The sequence below is a fragment of the Trypanosoma melophagium genome (genome assembly GCF_022059095.1).
Source record: "Trypanosoma melophagium isolate St. Kilda chromosome Unknown ctg9segment0, whole genome shotgun sequence".
NCBI lineage: Eukaryota > Euglenozoa > Kinetoplastea > Trypanosomatida > Trypanosomatidae > Trypanosoma > Trypanosoma melophagium.
In genome coordinates, this window is record NW_027125194.1 from 226,223 (window position 1) to 239,808 (window position 13,586).

Consider the following 13,586-nt stretch of genomic DNA (forward strand, 5'->3'; position numbering starts at 1 on the left):
AGAAAAAAACGTAGTATCAGAGTTACATATACAGAATAAATTCAAATAATACTGGATACGCTCAAAATAAACACACATAATTGAATAGAGGAAGAAAGAAGAAAGGAAAGAAAACAAAAGAAAACCAATAAAACGTATAAAGAGTTATTTGTTTAAAGGCCTTGAGAACTGCAGGGAGTCACCTAAAAGGCTGTTTACCCTTATAGGTTCTACTCCAACTGTGTCAATGCTTGTCCCAATTCGCATAGAAGTACCACCAATGCGTTGTGGTTTCACCGGAGGAAGATTTCGCAAAGAAGCTGGTATAGAAGGTGGTTCATCATACCCCACCTCCTCGAGAGATCGACATGGTCCTTCAGGTAAAGCCCCAAAAGGATTATGCATTCCCCACTTGGCCTGAGGTACAACAATTTCAACAACGTCCAGGGGTCGTGTTACCCTTTCCGGTTCTGGATCAATTGAAATATGGCGAATAGGTCGACCAGCTGCAGCATCCTCTGCAGCCTTTTCATATATTTCCTCAGTAGACTTTATTGGTAAGGGATGTAACCGTAGTTCTTCATCTGCTTTCGCCTTTGCCAAAGCAAGATCATTCCGGTTGCTTTTTAATAGAATGACCACATGCTTGTGACCCTTTTCTGAAGCAATATATAGTGGACTTTTGCCATCAATATCGCATATATTGGTATTTACACCAGCTTTCAAAAGATGGTATACAGCATTATGATAACCACCTTTTGCAGCAAGATATAAAGGAGTTTCCTTTCTTATATTTTGGGGATTTAAACCCGCACCTCGTTCAACAAGAATATTAATTAGAGCGCAATTTCCTGTACGGGCAGCAACATGAAGAGCTGTCTCACCATCTGTTCCATTTCTTGCATCAATATCTGCACCTTCATCAAGAAGCACCAACGCAACATCAAGTTTTCCATTAAAGCAAGCGATGTAGAGAGGAGTCTCACGATCTGCGCCTTTCATGTCCACCTCCGCACCAAGAAGAATAATCTCTTGAACTGTCTTAACCCCCACTCCTTTCTTCATACATGCGTAGTAGAGTGGTGTATATCCATCGGAGTTTGATTTGTTTACATTTATTGAGCCAAAATTCTCTCTTAGTGCCTCATGATCTCCTTTGTCAATTGCTTCAAATATATTTCGATTCATTAGCCTTAACCTAAATTAAAGGATTGAAGAGAAAGACGATAACGAAATTATGTCAGTATCATGTTAGATTTCTATATTAAAGATCCATACAAAAAATAAAAACAAAAAAATAAAAATAATATAGTGAAAATTACTGTTTTTTTTTTTTTTTTTGTAAAATGTTAAACTTATAACTTACTCGAGTAAATACTAATCCTCTATTGACCAAGGATATTACAAATGACAAAAGAAGTATTTAAATTTCCTCTTCAACCACGCAATACTCCAGTACATACGAGTTTGAATTACAATTACCACTACATGTGAATACCAAAACATTTCCAAAATGCAAAGGATGTTTTTTCTCATCCTTTGCTTTAACAAGATAGTAAATGATAGGTGAAGTAAGTTGAAGTTCGTATCGGCGCACACTACCACATTGAGGGCAATTAGGCACAACAATTGTTTTGACAGAGGACCTCAGTGGCTCTTGGTTTGGAGCCCATCGAATACACTGCGAGGGAACCCTACCAATTCTTTCAACGTACTTTCGCAGACGTTTCTCATGTAATGGTTCATCATCATCATCGATTACTGTTGTTTCTACAACATCATCACCATATTTCTTTCGAACCTCACGCAACTGATCATTTATAGTTGCAGACTTGATTTTTATTTTTGGTGGCTCCTCAAACACATCAAGCGCAAAACATGGGTAACACAAACCCTCAACCTGTGCCTTTGATCCAGGAGAAGCGAGAGTCGAAGGCAATTGAACAGTGTGAACATCATCAATATTAGCTTCCTCTTTTCCCTTTTCTTTAGTCTCTCCTTCTTCTTTGTTAATAGAGCTCGTCGTCGTCGTCGTAGTAGTAGTAGTAGTAATAGTAATGGGAGGAGTGATAATAACACCGACTGCAGCATTACACACACCGTACTCTTCCCCGTCAACCTTTTCAGATGATATGTTTTCATCATCTCCCCAATCACCGTTTTCTTCAAAAAAAATACCCTCTTTTACTCCTTCTGCTTCATCGTCAATTGATGATACTGTCACGTAGGAAGGATTAAAGTTTTGCGATCTAAGAGCAAAACAAAAGCTACTCTGTTCTTTGCTACAATTAGCACAAACAAAAACGTAGATTATTCTATCGTAAACTTCTAGGGGGGCATAAATCTGTGCCAGTAATGAGACTGCACGACTGCTTTTGCATTTTGGACACTGAAATACCCCACAATCCGATATTTCCCGAAAAAGAATAGCTGATCCACCAATTTTTGAAGTGTAAACAGAGGAAAGGTCTGCACCCGCAGCCTTTACTGGCGCCCCAAGCCAAACAACTTCCTTTTTCGACATTGAAAGCTTTGTAGTTTTTATTTTTCGTCAGACAAAAAGAGTTTTTTTTTTTTTTTTTTGCAGGAGAAAACACAGAATCAGAAAAAAAGAAATAAAAGTAATAATAATAATAATAATAATAATAATAAGCGTCTTATTGTCAGGAAACGTTATATTTTCACTCAAGAAATATATATGAGCCAGAATAGTTAGAATATCAGCATGCAAGATACCATTAACCCCAGAATAACTTTGAAAGCGACCGAGTCAACCATTCATTACCATATGCTTCCATCAAGTAAAAAGGCGTATTATGTGGGCACCTAGCCACGACATCGGCAACTGTGCACATCTCAAGAGGAAATAATTCCTTTTCAAGAGAATGACCATCACCAGAAGTAACAATTCCATTTTCTATAACTGTTTCGTGAAATTCTGCGCAAATTCGCTTGGTACATTTACGATAAATATTTATTTGATTTTGAGCACCTACGCGAACACTTGAAGTAAAGCCAAAGCACCTGGAATCTAGCTCTCGCAACATTGTGAGGGTCTTACCTTTATTAGGAATCTTTTTAAATCCAATGTCAAGATCGGCATCCCAAAGTATCAATCTTCCCAATCGTCTGGATCCAAGAAGAGTACCGTTCTGCAACCAAAATATTATGTCGTGATCCTCCAATACGCGCATAGAACAAGCTAGGGCCCCGCGAAATGCAGATTCCCTATCATAGTAAACATGAACGCAGTATGCCACTGTCACATATGTCACAACCCCTAGAAGTGCTACTACAATCGCACGGGTAAAATATAAACCAAATGATTCTTGTTTCTTTGAGGAGACTTTCATGATAGCAAGTAGGTGGTTATTATTTTCTTTGATGTTGTTTTTGTTCTTTTTATCAATCCCAGAAAAGCAATGTCTCTTTTTATTATTAGCTTCTTTTAAAAAACAAATAAAAAAGAGATTAGAACAAAAAAAGAAAAAGAAAGGAAAACAAGTGGAACCAAAAAAACAAAAAAAAACGCAATAGATTGTCCAACCAAAAAGAAATATTCCTTTGACGTCCTTTTTTTTTTTGCGTTTTCCGCTTTTGTGTTTTGGTATTACAAAAAAAGCCTTTTAAGACATACTCACATTTAACTTTTGTTCGTATTTTTGTACACCTGCAGCATATCTAAGGCGTCGCAACTCATCCTTTTGTTTTAGGTCCCGAGCACGCGCAGACTCAAGTTCCCGTTCCAGGTGAGCTATTCGCAATCGGAGTTGACGACAATGTCGACAGTCAAATTCACCATTCAAGACTCGAGATAATGGAATGAGGACATCCGTTAGTGAAGATTCATCGTCATTTTCTAAATAAGACTCACCAATAGAACGAGAAACTCTCCCAACCATAAATCTACGATGTACGAAAAAAGAGAAGGAGAAAAAATATGCTTTCTGACTTTACCCAAATTCCTGTGGCAAAAGAATAATAGGAAATTACTGAAAAGTATTATATATATATATATATATATATATATATATATATATATATATATATATTTGTATATATTTGTATATATATTTGTATACCCTTGTACACACGCATTTTCTCAAATAAGTAATTCATACCAATCATTAAAAATAATAAATCAATCACTCTTCTGTAACTTATCGAGGACGTCTACGTAGTAGAAGTTACAAGGTGGGGGGTCCCAAAGCGCATCCCCACCTTCACGCGGAGAGGAAATAAAAGGGGTAAAAACGGTAAGAGGAAGAAAAAATGAAACCCCAAACCATTCGTGAGTTTCCTCTTTGTACTTATCTCTAGAATCACAGACAATAAAATGAAAAAAAAACCGAAAAGGAATGAAAATCCTTTCAACACTTGTGACCCATCACATTATATAAATCTCTGATTGAACACATACTCTTTTCGCGGAACATCAAGAAGGAAATAAATAAACAAAAAAGGGGCACAACTTTATTTGGTTATTTATGTCATAACTCTCTCATCATGAAATCAATAACCAAAACCAAAAAAAAAAGGGTTAGAACTACAACTCTAGATTCCACTTATGGAGGGATACTTTGCAACAAGGTAGTTATAATTTCTGTTACAGATTTGGTCAAAAATTCTTTTGATGATCGAGCAACACAGAGTTCTTTCAACTCTCCAAAAAATTTTCTTAACCTTGACTTACAGTCCATTATCTTTAAAAGATAAGAAGTTATATTCATTGCTATGATTCTTTCAGTGGAAATGCCAAGAGGTTGTGTAAGGATTACGGCAATAACATGAGAAAGTTTAGGTTCCTTCATGCTAAGAAAACTGTTTAGTATAACACAAATTAACCACCACCATGAATACAATGATGTAAATTCTTTTCCCAATGAAGCCTCAAATAAAAGTCGTGTTGCATCTGCAACGACACCCCAACGAGATTCTTCTTGATTGTTTTCCTTTATAATTCTTTCAGACATTTCATGAAACTCATACAAAAGTAAACGTTTAGGAGTAATAGTAAAATCAAATCGGTTTAATGCAAGAAACAGTGCATCTTCTTGTTTAAATATTTTAGATATTAGCTCATTAACAATAAGTTGTGTCATTCCACTAGTATAAGATGGAGTATCATGAATAGTTTTCAAAAAAGTAACTACCTGAATACTATTATCATCCAATTCTTCTCTCTGAATTTCACTATAAGCACTTCGTAAAACCAATGAAGCAGATGTTTCAATAATAATAAGTTTATTTATGTCTTTTTGAAGTTGTAAAGCATAAGGAGGAATTTGAAACGGAAGTGGAATTTCTCGTACAGGAGCTATGAAGGTAGTTAAACCCTTTAAACCCTCCATATCATCATTCCTTAATTTTTCTTCAAGAATAAAACTTGGTTTATCATTCTCATTGTAATCTGGGCTACTACTCAAGAGAGCTCGTAATGTACGCCATTGGGCTTGACCTACAGTTGTTACGTGACCAATGCATTGTAGTGTATAATATGCATAGTATTGAATACGACGTCCAGACATTTTAGTAAGAACCCCATTCCAGAGAGTCTCACATATTTTTATCGAAAGATTATCATCTGGAAGGAGAGAAAGAATACTACACGCACTACGTATCATTTGTAAGATACCAAAGTTAAATGACAAATAACCCCAAGAAGTTGTTGATTCTAAGTCATCAAATAATCGACGTGATAGTAAAAAAAAACTACTGGTTCAAGTTCTTTATGCGTAGATGAACCAGAAATTATAATCATAGCTGTAAGAGAACCTATATAAGAAAATATTTCCATTTTAATTACTTTTGAAAGAATCGATATAGGATCAATATACCCATTTATTTTTTCGTCCCCTGTTGTAAATAAACTCAACATAATTGTTGTACATGAAACTGTATTTAATACATCAAATATTAACGGAGATTTGTTATTAAAATAAGGAAGTAAACCCACATGAAAATGAAGAATATTACGATGAATAGAATTGTTATCAATAAATGAAGATGCGTAATCACGATACCATATAAAGAGGTTTGTAAGAATATTTGACCCAACTGTACCCTCATACGCTTGAAAATGTCTGATATACAATAAATAGGAAATTTCAATGTACTAGTTATAACAGATGAAATTACGTGAAGGTAAAAATGAGGAAGTGATGCGAAAATTTTCTTGGTTACTTCTTTTGAAGGTGTATAACGTCTACTTAATGAAAGAATATGCCCTGTAGTATGAATATTCCAATGTCGTTGACTTGGGATAATAGGAATTAGCGCATAAGGTGAAAACATAGAAGTATTACATATGAATTTTATTCTTGAAGATGATTCAGAAGACATTAATTCCAAAGGAAAATCATTATATTGATATAATATATCTGTTAAACTCATATGTGTTTTAGTTTTTGAATGACGTTCTTCTGATATAACTGTATGTAACAATAAACTTGTTATAATCCAAAATATGAGATGTTGTTCATCTCCATCAAGTTCTCTAGAATTACCAAATGACAAAAGTTGTGGTGTATATCGGGCATGAATCTCTTCTATAAGTTGAGCAGGAAGTCCAATGGTTTGATTTAATTTACAGAGAAATTTAAGACATGCCAAATCATATACTCGACATAACTCTTCTTCCATTATTACTTCCCATACAGAATATATACAACATTTGACAACCAACCAAAGTATAGATTTATAAATTCCTGAACCTATATTACATGATAAATAAATAAAAATAGATACAACATATCTTGCCATTAATTTTATATCCATTGAAGATAATTCTAAACATTTATTTATAATATATAATAGCAACATTTTTAAAGGAATAGCATCCTCTGTTAATTCTTCATAATTTAGAATTTCATCCCATCCACATTTCTTCTTAGGAGAGACTATGACTAGTAAAAACATAGATGAATATCTTAGACATAGGTCTAATTCAATACTTTCTGATTCTGTAGATAATAACTCAAGAATCCTTTTTAATAAAGAGTAAACCGTTATAGATTTTAGTTGTAATGATGTCAAACCACCTCTTATGCATAACTTTATTAATTCAATTATATCAACTAAATCCAATAAATTAAGTAATTCATGTTCTCCCATAGTAGATAAAAGGTTTTCTAAATACTTAGGATGAATACATTCAATTAATCCCTTTATAGTAACAGAGTTTGTACCCAGAATTTTTTAAAAAAGTGTCGGTAATTTCGAGATTCCAGATGTAACAAAAGGGAGTCCAAAAATTAAAGTATAGAACTCTTCTTTTTTTGTTTTACTTGAAATATTTGTAGAGTCTTTTTCCAAATTAAAAGTCAATAAATTTACATTGCGAAAACCTACAGTTTCACATAATACTGTTAAGGAAGGAATTTCCTGAGTTTCTTCATAAAATCTTGTTGGAACTACTTGGGGGAAAGAAGAAAAGGCTATATGTAAAAACTCAGGATTTTTCATAAAGGATAAAGGAAAGTGTAAAAAACTCTTTTTCGCAGCATTATAGAATGCTCTACGAAGTGAAAAACTATACCGAGTATCTGTAATAAGTTGTACTAATATAAATGATTCTTCACATTCTACCCATCCCCAGCGAAAAGAATCTACTATACCTGCAATAAGATCATCATGAACACCAAAAATTCTTTCATTTACTACTAAGTGAGCCTTTTTCACATTTATATCATCTTCAATATTTCCAATCATAACCAACACAAGTTCCAATATAAACGTTTCACATTTTGTCTTTAGAATGAATTCAAATAAAAGATAAATATAAAATGGATCTAAAATACAGAGACAAATACTTGAAGCGAGTAATTCCTCTTGTTGTAGAAGTAAATCTAATATAGAATCTATAGAATCACTAATAAGAATGTATTCACAAAACTTGTAAAACTCAGAGAGAAAATCTTCACTATTTTCCCATCTTTGTTTAAATAGATTACTACAACTTGTAAGTATTTCTAAAATATCCTCATTATCAATCTTTGTATAAAATACCAACATATGTAATAGAATATCTCTGCAATTATTAAACTTATCACTTTGAAGATCTTTACTAGTTTCATCAATTATTGTCAATATTTTTCTACATTCACTTCCTCCTACTATTTCCATAATATGGGTAACATACGGTGATGAAAGCAGCAAATCCGGTATACCTAAAATTAGTTCAACTATAGTTACCCCACTTACAAGATTATAATAGTTTTTATCAGTTACAATGGAAAACATCCGCTTTACAAGTGAGAAGTTTGTATCCAGTGCAAGGTAGTATTTCTTATCATTAATAACTTTATCTTTTTGAATTAATACTTTAATAAATTTAAATAGTTCATCACCCACAAACATTAAATCAAAAGTAAGACTATTGGTTAATATTTTAATAGTTGATGAAAGAAACCTTGTATAATCAAATATTGTTTCAGTTTCATATTGTATATTTTCCTTGGTTATTACATTATTATTACAAAATAAAAGCTCAAAAAGGGTTCGATAACTTTTTAACAAAACGAGAGTATTCGATGTAACCAATATATCAAAGCAAGAAAGTATGTATGGATATACTTGACTTATATGAGAAATAAAAACTGGGAAGGAGTTTCCAAAACGAATCAATTCTATAAAATGTTCAGCAAGTTGTTCAATAAGTTGAAAAATATGAGCATCACGATAGTTTTGTATATTAGTATGTCTAGAATAAGCTGAAGAAAGAACCATTTTTTCAAAATCTTCTGATAATTATTGTCTCATTAGGTAAAAAGTATGTTCTTCATGTAAAGTTAGTACTGAAACTGGATCAATTGCTTTACCACACAAATAAATAACACTCCATGTATAGTCAAAGAGCTGTTTGTGTATAAGTATATCAAAAGAATCCCTAACATTAGATTTCTTCAAACAAGAAAAAGTTGCTGAAATCAAAGAGAGATAAATATCTAATGAAAAATTCTCTGTTGAAAGTAATAAACCTTTTAAAGCTATAAATGCTCGATAAAAAATTTCTTCAAGTAATTTACTACTTAAAGAAGTATAGTTTGTAGTTAATTTAGGTAGACTCAATAAACCTTCACAACTACATTGAATAAGGTGATAACGTTCTTTAGAAGAATTTCCCACTTCAAATTTCAATTTCTTAATAAAATATAAAATCAAAAATACTACATTTTGAGAGTAACATAACCAAATTACTTCTCTTTTTTGAACTTGAAACTTTGTAGAAGAATATCCTTCTATAAAATCTACTCCGCGAAAGTAAGGGATACTAAACATTACACTATCCAAAACAAACCTTTCACACCATTTTATTATGACAGTAAAGGCACTTTTACGAAGTCTTGAGTCAATTTCTACTAAAGATTGCAACACAAAGGAAAACAACGTTATACAAAGATCTGGTAACTTTTCAATTAAATGAAGAAGTTCAATTTGTACAGAAGGAGCAGAATTTAGAGGATTTGTTAAGTCAAAGTGTGAACCTATAACTTGTAAAGACTTTTTTGAATCCTCTTGATATGTATTTAAAGTTAATGCAGTCATCAATATAAGTAATCCAGAAACAGTCTAGCTACATTTTATAGTCATATATTTTTTATGAAGAGTTATAGTATGAGTTAGTAAATCTCTTGCAAAGTTATATATCATAATATTCACTCTGGTTGTTAAACAGCATAAAGCATTATACCGAAGCATAGGATCAGTATTAGAGGTTAAATCCCAAAGAACTTCAATTTCTTTTTTTTTTTCCTTGTGGTTTTAAAAGTCGAAGAATATTTAGTAAAGTTGATATTAAAATAGTTTTAATATCTTGTTGCGATAAAAAGATAATTATCTTTTCAAATATTTTGTCATATGAAGGTAGTATCCATAAGGGATCGAAAAGTTTTACCTTTTCATAACATGAAACAATAAGAGGAATAATTAAAAAACGAATTGAATTCTCAAGAAATAAAGATAACATCCACTTATCTATACAAGTTTTGGCATGCAAGATGGTAAGTTATGTAGTAGGATTAAGGGATAGTTTTTTTCTTTTTTGCTTGCTCTATTAAAAGGGGTAAACTTGCATCCAAGGTAATACAGCTTCCCAATAAATCACTATTCATTTATACAGTATCTAAAAAATTAGAAAATGTACTACAATAAGGTGTATCTGCTATTAATTCTACTGCTAATAGTGCAGCTGATCGACGTATTTCAGTTCTTTCACATTGTATACTATTTTTTAAGAGTTTTCGTAGAATAGTTTCTGCAAGATTTTTTTTTCCATAATTTCCAAGAGACTTTATGATTACACGAAAACCAATAAGGAATGAGTTACTAGTTACAAGAAAATCCAAAGAATCTAGTAACTTTAAAACTTCTTTAGCAAAAACTCTAAGAGCTTTACTTCGTTGAGATGTTATAACACGGTCAAATATATTTCCAAAGTGACGTATTAAAGATAGTTGAACTTGTATTTCTGAAGATTCTCGTAAACATTTAAGTAGAACCATCCATGATGCTAAAACCATTCGTGTTAAATGAAGCATTATTATCATTCCAAGCACCTGATCAGCCTTTTCATGGTGTTTAGTTCCAAGAAGTAAGCAAATTTTTCGAATATTATGATTTAGAACAGAAGGATCATCCACTTTAGCCCTACTAAGATTATATAAATCTTCCAAATCTATAAAAGAAGGATTTTTATCCTCTTCTGTACTCATTTCTAACTCTTTGTAGTTTTTTTTTCTTTCTTTTCTCTTTTGGTTCCAAAGAGGGTAAGAAATCAGCTAACAAAGAAAACAAAGGAAAATAGAATGGGTAGCATTCAGGAAAGATAAAAAGGGTTACTAAAAGGAAAAAAAGAAAACTAAAGATAAAACACCTCTGAGACTTCACAACCCAATACGAACCTATAAATAAAAGAAAGAACGCCAGCTAAGAAGAAGCGGATCAAAAAGAAAAGAGAGAAAAAAAAGAGTACAACCAATAAGGCCGCCCGGACCCTAGAGGCCGAAGGCCTTTCGACCCCCTCCCCGGAAGCCCCGGCACCCCCTTTCGGACGAATAAAAAACCTTCCCCGGCCCCCTTTTGCCATTTGTTTTCGGGTTTTCTTTGGGGGACGCGTCCCCCTTCCAAGGCCTCAAAAAAAAAAAAAAACAACAAAGAAAAACAAAAATAAGAACCTGCGGCCTGGTTTAGGGGGTTGGCGGCGGTTTTTTTTTCTTCTGCGGGGAAACCCCCGAAGAGCAAAAAGCAAAAAAAAAAAAAAAATTTATATGTATAATTTTCCTTTTTTCTTTCTGGGGATTTCCATTTCACGAACTCCTTTCTTTCTCCTTTTGGGGCCCGTTAAAAAAGGACAAACGCTCCCCGGGAGGAGGGTAGTAAGGAAAGTGTCGGAAAAACATTGGGCCGCTACGGGAATTGAACCCGTGACCTCCTGTACCCGAAACAGGAATCATACCACTAGACCAAGCGGCCGACGCGATAATTGTCAATTATAAGAATATTAAACTATTTTTTCTATTGGGTATTTTAAACGTTATATGAAAAAAAAAAAAGTGAAAAAAGCTATATCTCTCGAAGATTGACATCAGCCTTGCGCAGGGAGAGTGCTAATCTTCTCTGTTGAATTTCCAGATTGTGGATGTCCTTGAACATTAAATACGCCCAAGGCTCCAACATCGGGTTTATAAAAGACTTGTAAAAAAAATAAAAAAATTATATTAAAAAAAAATAATATAAAATTATTATTTATTTTTAATTACTTCGACCGGGTGGCCGCTTAGCACAGTGGCAGTGCACCACTCTCGTAAAGTGGGGGTCGCGAGTTCGATTCTCGCAGTGGCCTTTGTTTTTTTGTTTTGTTTTTTTACCTTCCCTAATCTGGAGAGACGATAAAAAATATTAATTTTTTTTTCCTTTTGTTAAAATAAAGGCGCCACGTTGGGCAAGATGGCCGAGTGGTCTAAGGCGGGAGACTCAAGTTCTCTTCTCTTCGGAGGCGTGGGTTCGAACCCCACTCTTGTCACTTTTTCCCTCATCCATGTTTTCAGAAATCATACGAGAAAAAAAAAAAGAAGAAAAACAGTTCCTTCCGGCCGGAATCGAACCAGCGACCCTGTGATATCTGCTTTTTCAATTCTACAGTCACATGCTCTACCAATTGAGCTACAGAAGGACGTGTCGAGAATAAAAAGAACGGATTTTCTACCAACGATTAAAGCTAAAATAAGAAATTTCTATGCTATTCTATACGTCCCGATCGTGTCCTCCCTGGCGCAGTCGGCAGCGCGTTAGGCTGTTAACCTACAGGTCGTTGGTTCGAATCCAACGGGAGGAGCTTTTTTTTCTTTCTTCGAGACGACAAATTCAACAAGGCGCGAGGACCTACAGAGAAACCTTGGGTTGAAAATAAAAGAATTACCAATTCAAAAAGAAATAAAATAATAAAAAGGAGATTTACCAACCCATTTTTCCCACCAGGGTGTCCATAAAGCAAGTTATGTGGAGGTATCCAGTGGAGGAAATACCAACCAAGACACCTCCAAATGGAAAAACGAGGAAAAACAGTTCTCCAGGGCATTCAACTCTGAAACAAAAGGTCACGGGATTTGGGTTCACGTCATGAGGAAGACATGCTCATTTTTGAAGGCGCAGTGGTACAATCTGTTTGAATCATATCCCAAACATCTTCTAGCAACATATCGGAAACATTTTCCTCATTCCGGCAACACGAGGTCAAGCCCATGAAGAAGCATGGGGCGCACCCCTGCCGTTGGTAAACGCAACTCGTGGCGAGGGGCTTTTCTTGTCGAACACACCCATTTGGGCAGAATGCTGTATAGCCAGCTATGCGTTTTATAAACGGCAACTCTCAACTGGCAATTTCGGGTGCCAAGGTTTCGGGGAACGGTGGAACCCCCAGAATGCAAGGATGACCCCCTTTTTCTTTCAGGCACCGCCAAAGGCAAAGAGAATGTAATCGGCCCGCTACCAAATAAAGCCAGACGGTGTTGATGCTGAAACGTTTAGATAAAATATTTGAATATGTCGTGTAAATTTGAAAACCAAAAGTAAAGGCAAAAAAAAAGAAAAAAAAAACGACCATCGAAGAGGGAAACAATGACTTCTGAAACCGCAGATGATATGGAATCCCTATACCAAATAAATACTTTGACAAAATTCCAAAACCTCAAATATCAATCGGATGGCTTTCGCATCAAAAATTTGCCGCATAGATATAACACCGGAAAACGTGGCAGCAATAATTCCCGCTTCAATTCGCAATCCGTGCGCCGAGCCGTTGGCATCGGAAGGGCCAATCGCGTTGCAAAACGCATGTCGGCATGCCAAACCTGGTAACAAAGAGTATCAATAATTGGAAGATTTGGCGCGCCTGCAGAGAAGAACGATGTGAAACTTCAATAAAGGCCTATACCTGTATTCACTGTTAGCTTTCAAATGGCAAAAATTAGAGCCACTCAATATGGTCAGGAACATGGGCCACGCTACCAGGAACGAGGGCGAACCCCACGCAAAATATTTCTAGAAGACCTAAAAAAAAAACATCAACAGATCCCACCCAACAGGCACTTCCAGTGTTAAAATGGAAA

General features: G+C 34.4%; 9 protein-coding genes across 10 annotated transcripts; all 9 read right to left on the reverse strand.

Moving 5' to 3' along the window:
* Window positions 1-144: 144 nt before the first annotated feature.
* Window positions 145-1,167, reverse strand: LSM04_007133 (Ankyrin repeat-containing domain; the record flags this gene model as incomplete). Its single annotated transcript, XM_067332738.1, has 1 exon — window positions 145-1,167. The coding sequence occupies one exon, from the start codon at window positions 1,165-1,167 to the stop codon at window positions 145-147; it is 1,023 nt and encodes a 340-aa protein (XP_067185801.1).
* A 235-nt stretch (window positions 1,168-1,402) lies between these two features.
* On the reverse strand, window positions 1,403-2,503 carry LSM04_009764 (Programmed cell death protein 2; the record flags this gene model as incomplete). The annotated part of the gene is made up of 1 exon (XM_067332740.1): window positions 1,403-2,503. One exon carries the CDS (start codon window positions 2,501-2,503, stop codon window positions 1,403-1,405), a length of 1,101 nt encoding a protein of 366 aa, XP_067185930.1.
* Window positions 2,504-2,717: 214 nt separating this feature from the next.
* LSM04_003360 (LicD family) lies at window positions 2,718-3,332 on the reverse strand (the record flags this gene model as incomplete). Its single annotated transcript, XM_067332741.1, has 1 exon — window positions 2,718-3,332. The coding sequence occupies one exon, from the start codon at window positions 3,330-3,332 to the stop codon at window positions 2,718-2,720; it is 615 nt and encodes a 204-aa protein (XP_067185642.1).
* A 273-nt stretch (window positions 3,333-3,605) lies between these two features.
* LSM04_007967 (uncharacterized protein) lies at window positions 3,606-3,881 on the reverse strand (the record flags this gene model as incomplete). Its single annotated transcript, XM_067332742.1, has 1 exon — window positions 3,606-3,881. One exon carries the CDS (start codon window positions 3,879-3,881, stop codon window positions 3,606-3,608), a length of 276 nt encoding a protein of 91 aa, XP_067185834.1.
* Window positions 3,882-4,544: 663 nt separating this feature from the next.
* Window positions 4,545-7,092, reverse strand: LSM04_003032 (uncharacterized protein; the record flags this gene model as incomplete). The annotated part of the gene is made up of 2 exons (XM_067332743.1): window positions 4,545-5,691; window positions 6,038-7,092. 2 exons carry the CDS (start codon window positions 7,090-7,092, stop codon window positions 4,545-4,547), a joined length of 2,202 nt encoding a protein of 733 aa, XP_067185632.1.
* An 84-nt stretch (window positions 7,093-7,176) lies between these two features.
* On the reverse strand, window positions 7,177-8,706 carry LSM04_000842 (uncharacterized protein; the record flags this gene model as incomplete). Its single annotated transcript, XM_067332744.1, has 1 exon — window positions 7,177-8,706. One exon carries the CDS (start codon window positions 8,704-8,706, stop codon window positions 7,177-7,179), a length of 1,530 nt encoding a protein of 509 aa, XP_067185526.1.
* Window positions 8,707-8,727: 21 nt separating this feature from the next.
* LSM04_002414 (uncharacterized protein) lies at window positions 8,728-9,525 on the reverse strand (the record flags this gene model as incomplete). Of its 2 annotated transcripts, none has more annotated exons than XM_067332746.1 (1): window positions 8,728-9,525. In XM_067332746.1, the coding sequence occupies one exon, from the start codon at window positions 9,523-9,525 to the stop codon at window positions 8,728-8,730; it is 798 nt and encodes a 265-aa protein (XP_067185607.1). The 2 variants fall into 2 exon arrangements, with proteins under 2 accessions (XP_067185607.1, XP_067185606.1); XM_067332745.1 differs by having other exon boundaries at window positions 8,728-9,258.
* Window positions 9,526-10,091: 566 nt separating this feature from the next.
* On the reverse strand, window positions 10,092-10,691 carry LSM04_006729 (uncharacterized protein; the record flags this gene model as incomplete). Its single annotated transcript, XM_067332747.1, has 1 exon — window positions 10,092-10,691. The coding sequence occupies one exon, from the start codon at window positions 10,689-10,691 to the stop codon at window positions 10,092-10,094; it is 600 nt and encodes a 199-aa protein (XP_067185779.1).
* A 1,904-nt stretch (window positions 10,692-12,595) lies between these two features.
* LSM04_001388 (uncharacterized protein) lies at window positions 12,596-13,209 on the reverse strand (the record flags this gene model as incomplete). Its single annotated transcript, XM_067332748.1, has 2 exons — window positions 12,596-12,846; window positions 13,146-13,209. The coding sequence occupies 2 exons, from the start codon at window positions 13,207-13,209 to the stop codon at window positions 12,596-12,598; spliced, it is 315 nt and encodes a 104-aa protein (XP_067185554.1).
* Between the last annotated feature and the right edge of the window lie 377 nt (window positions 13,210-13,586).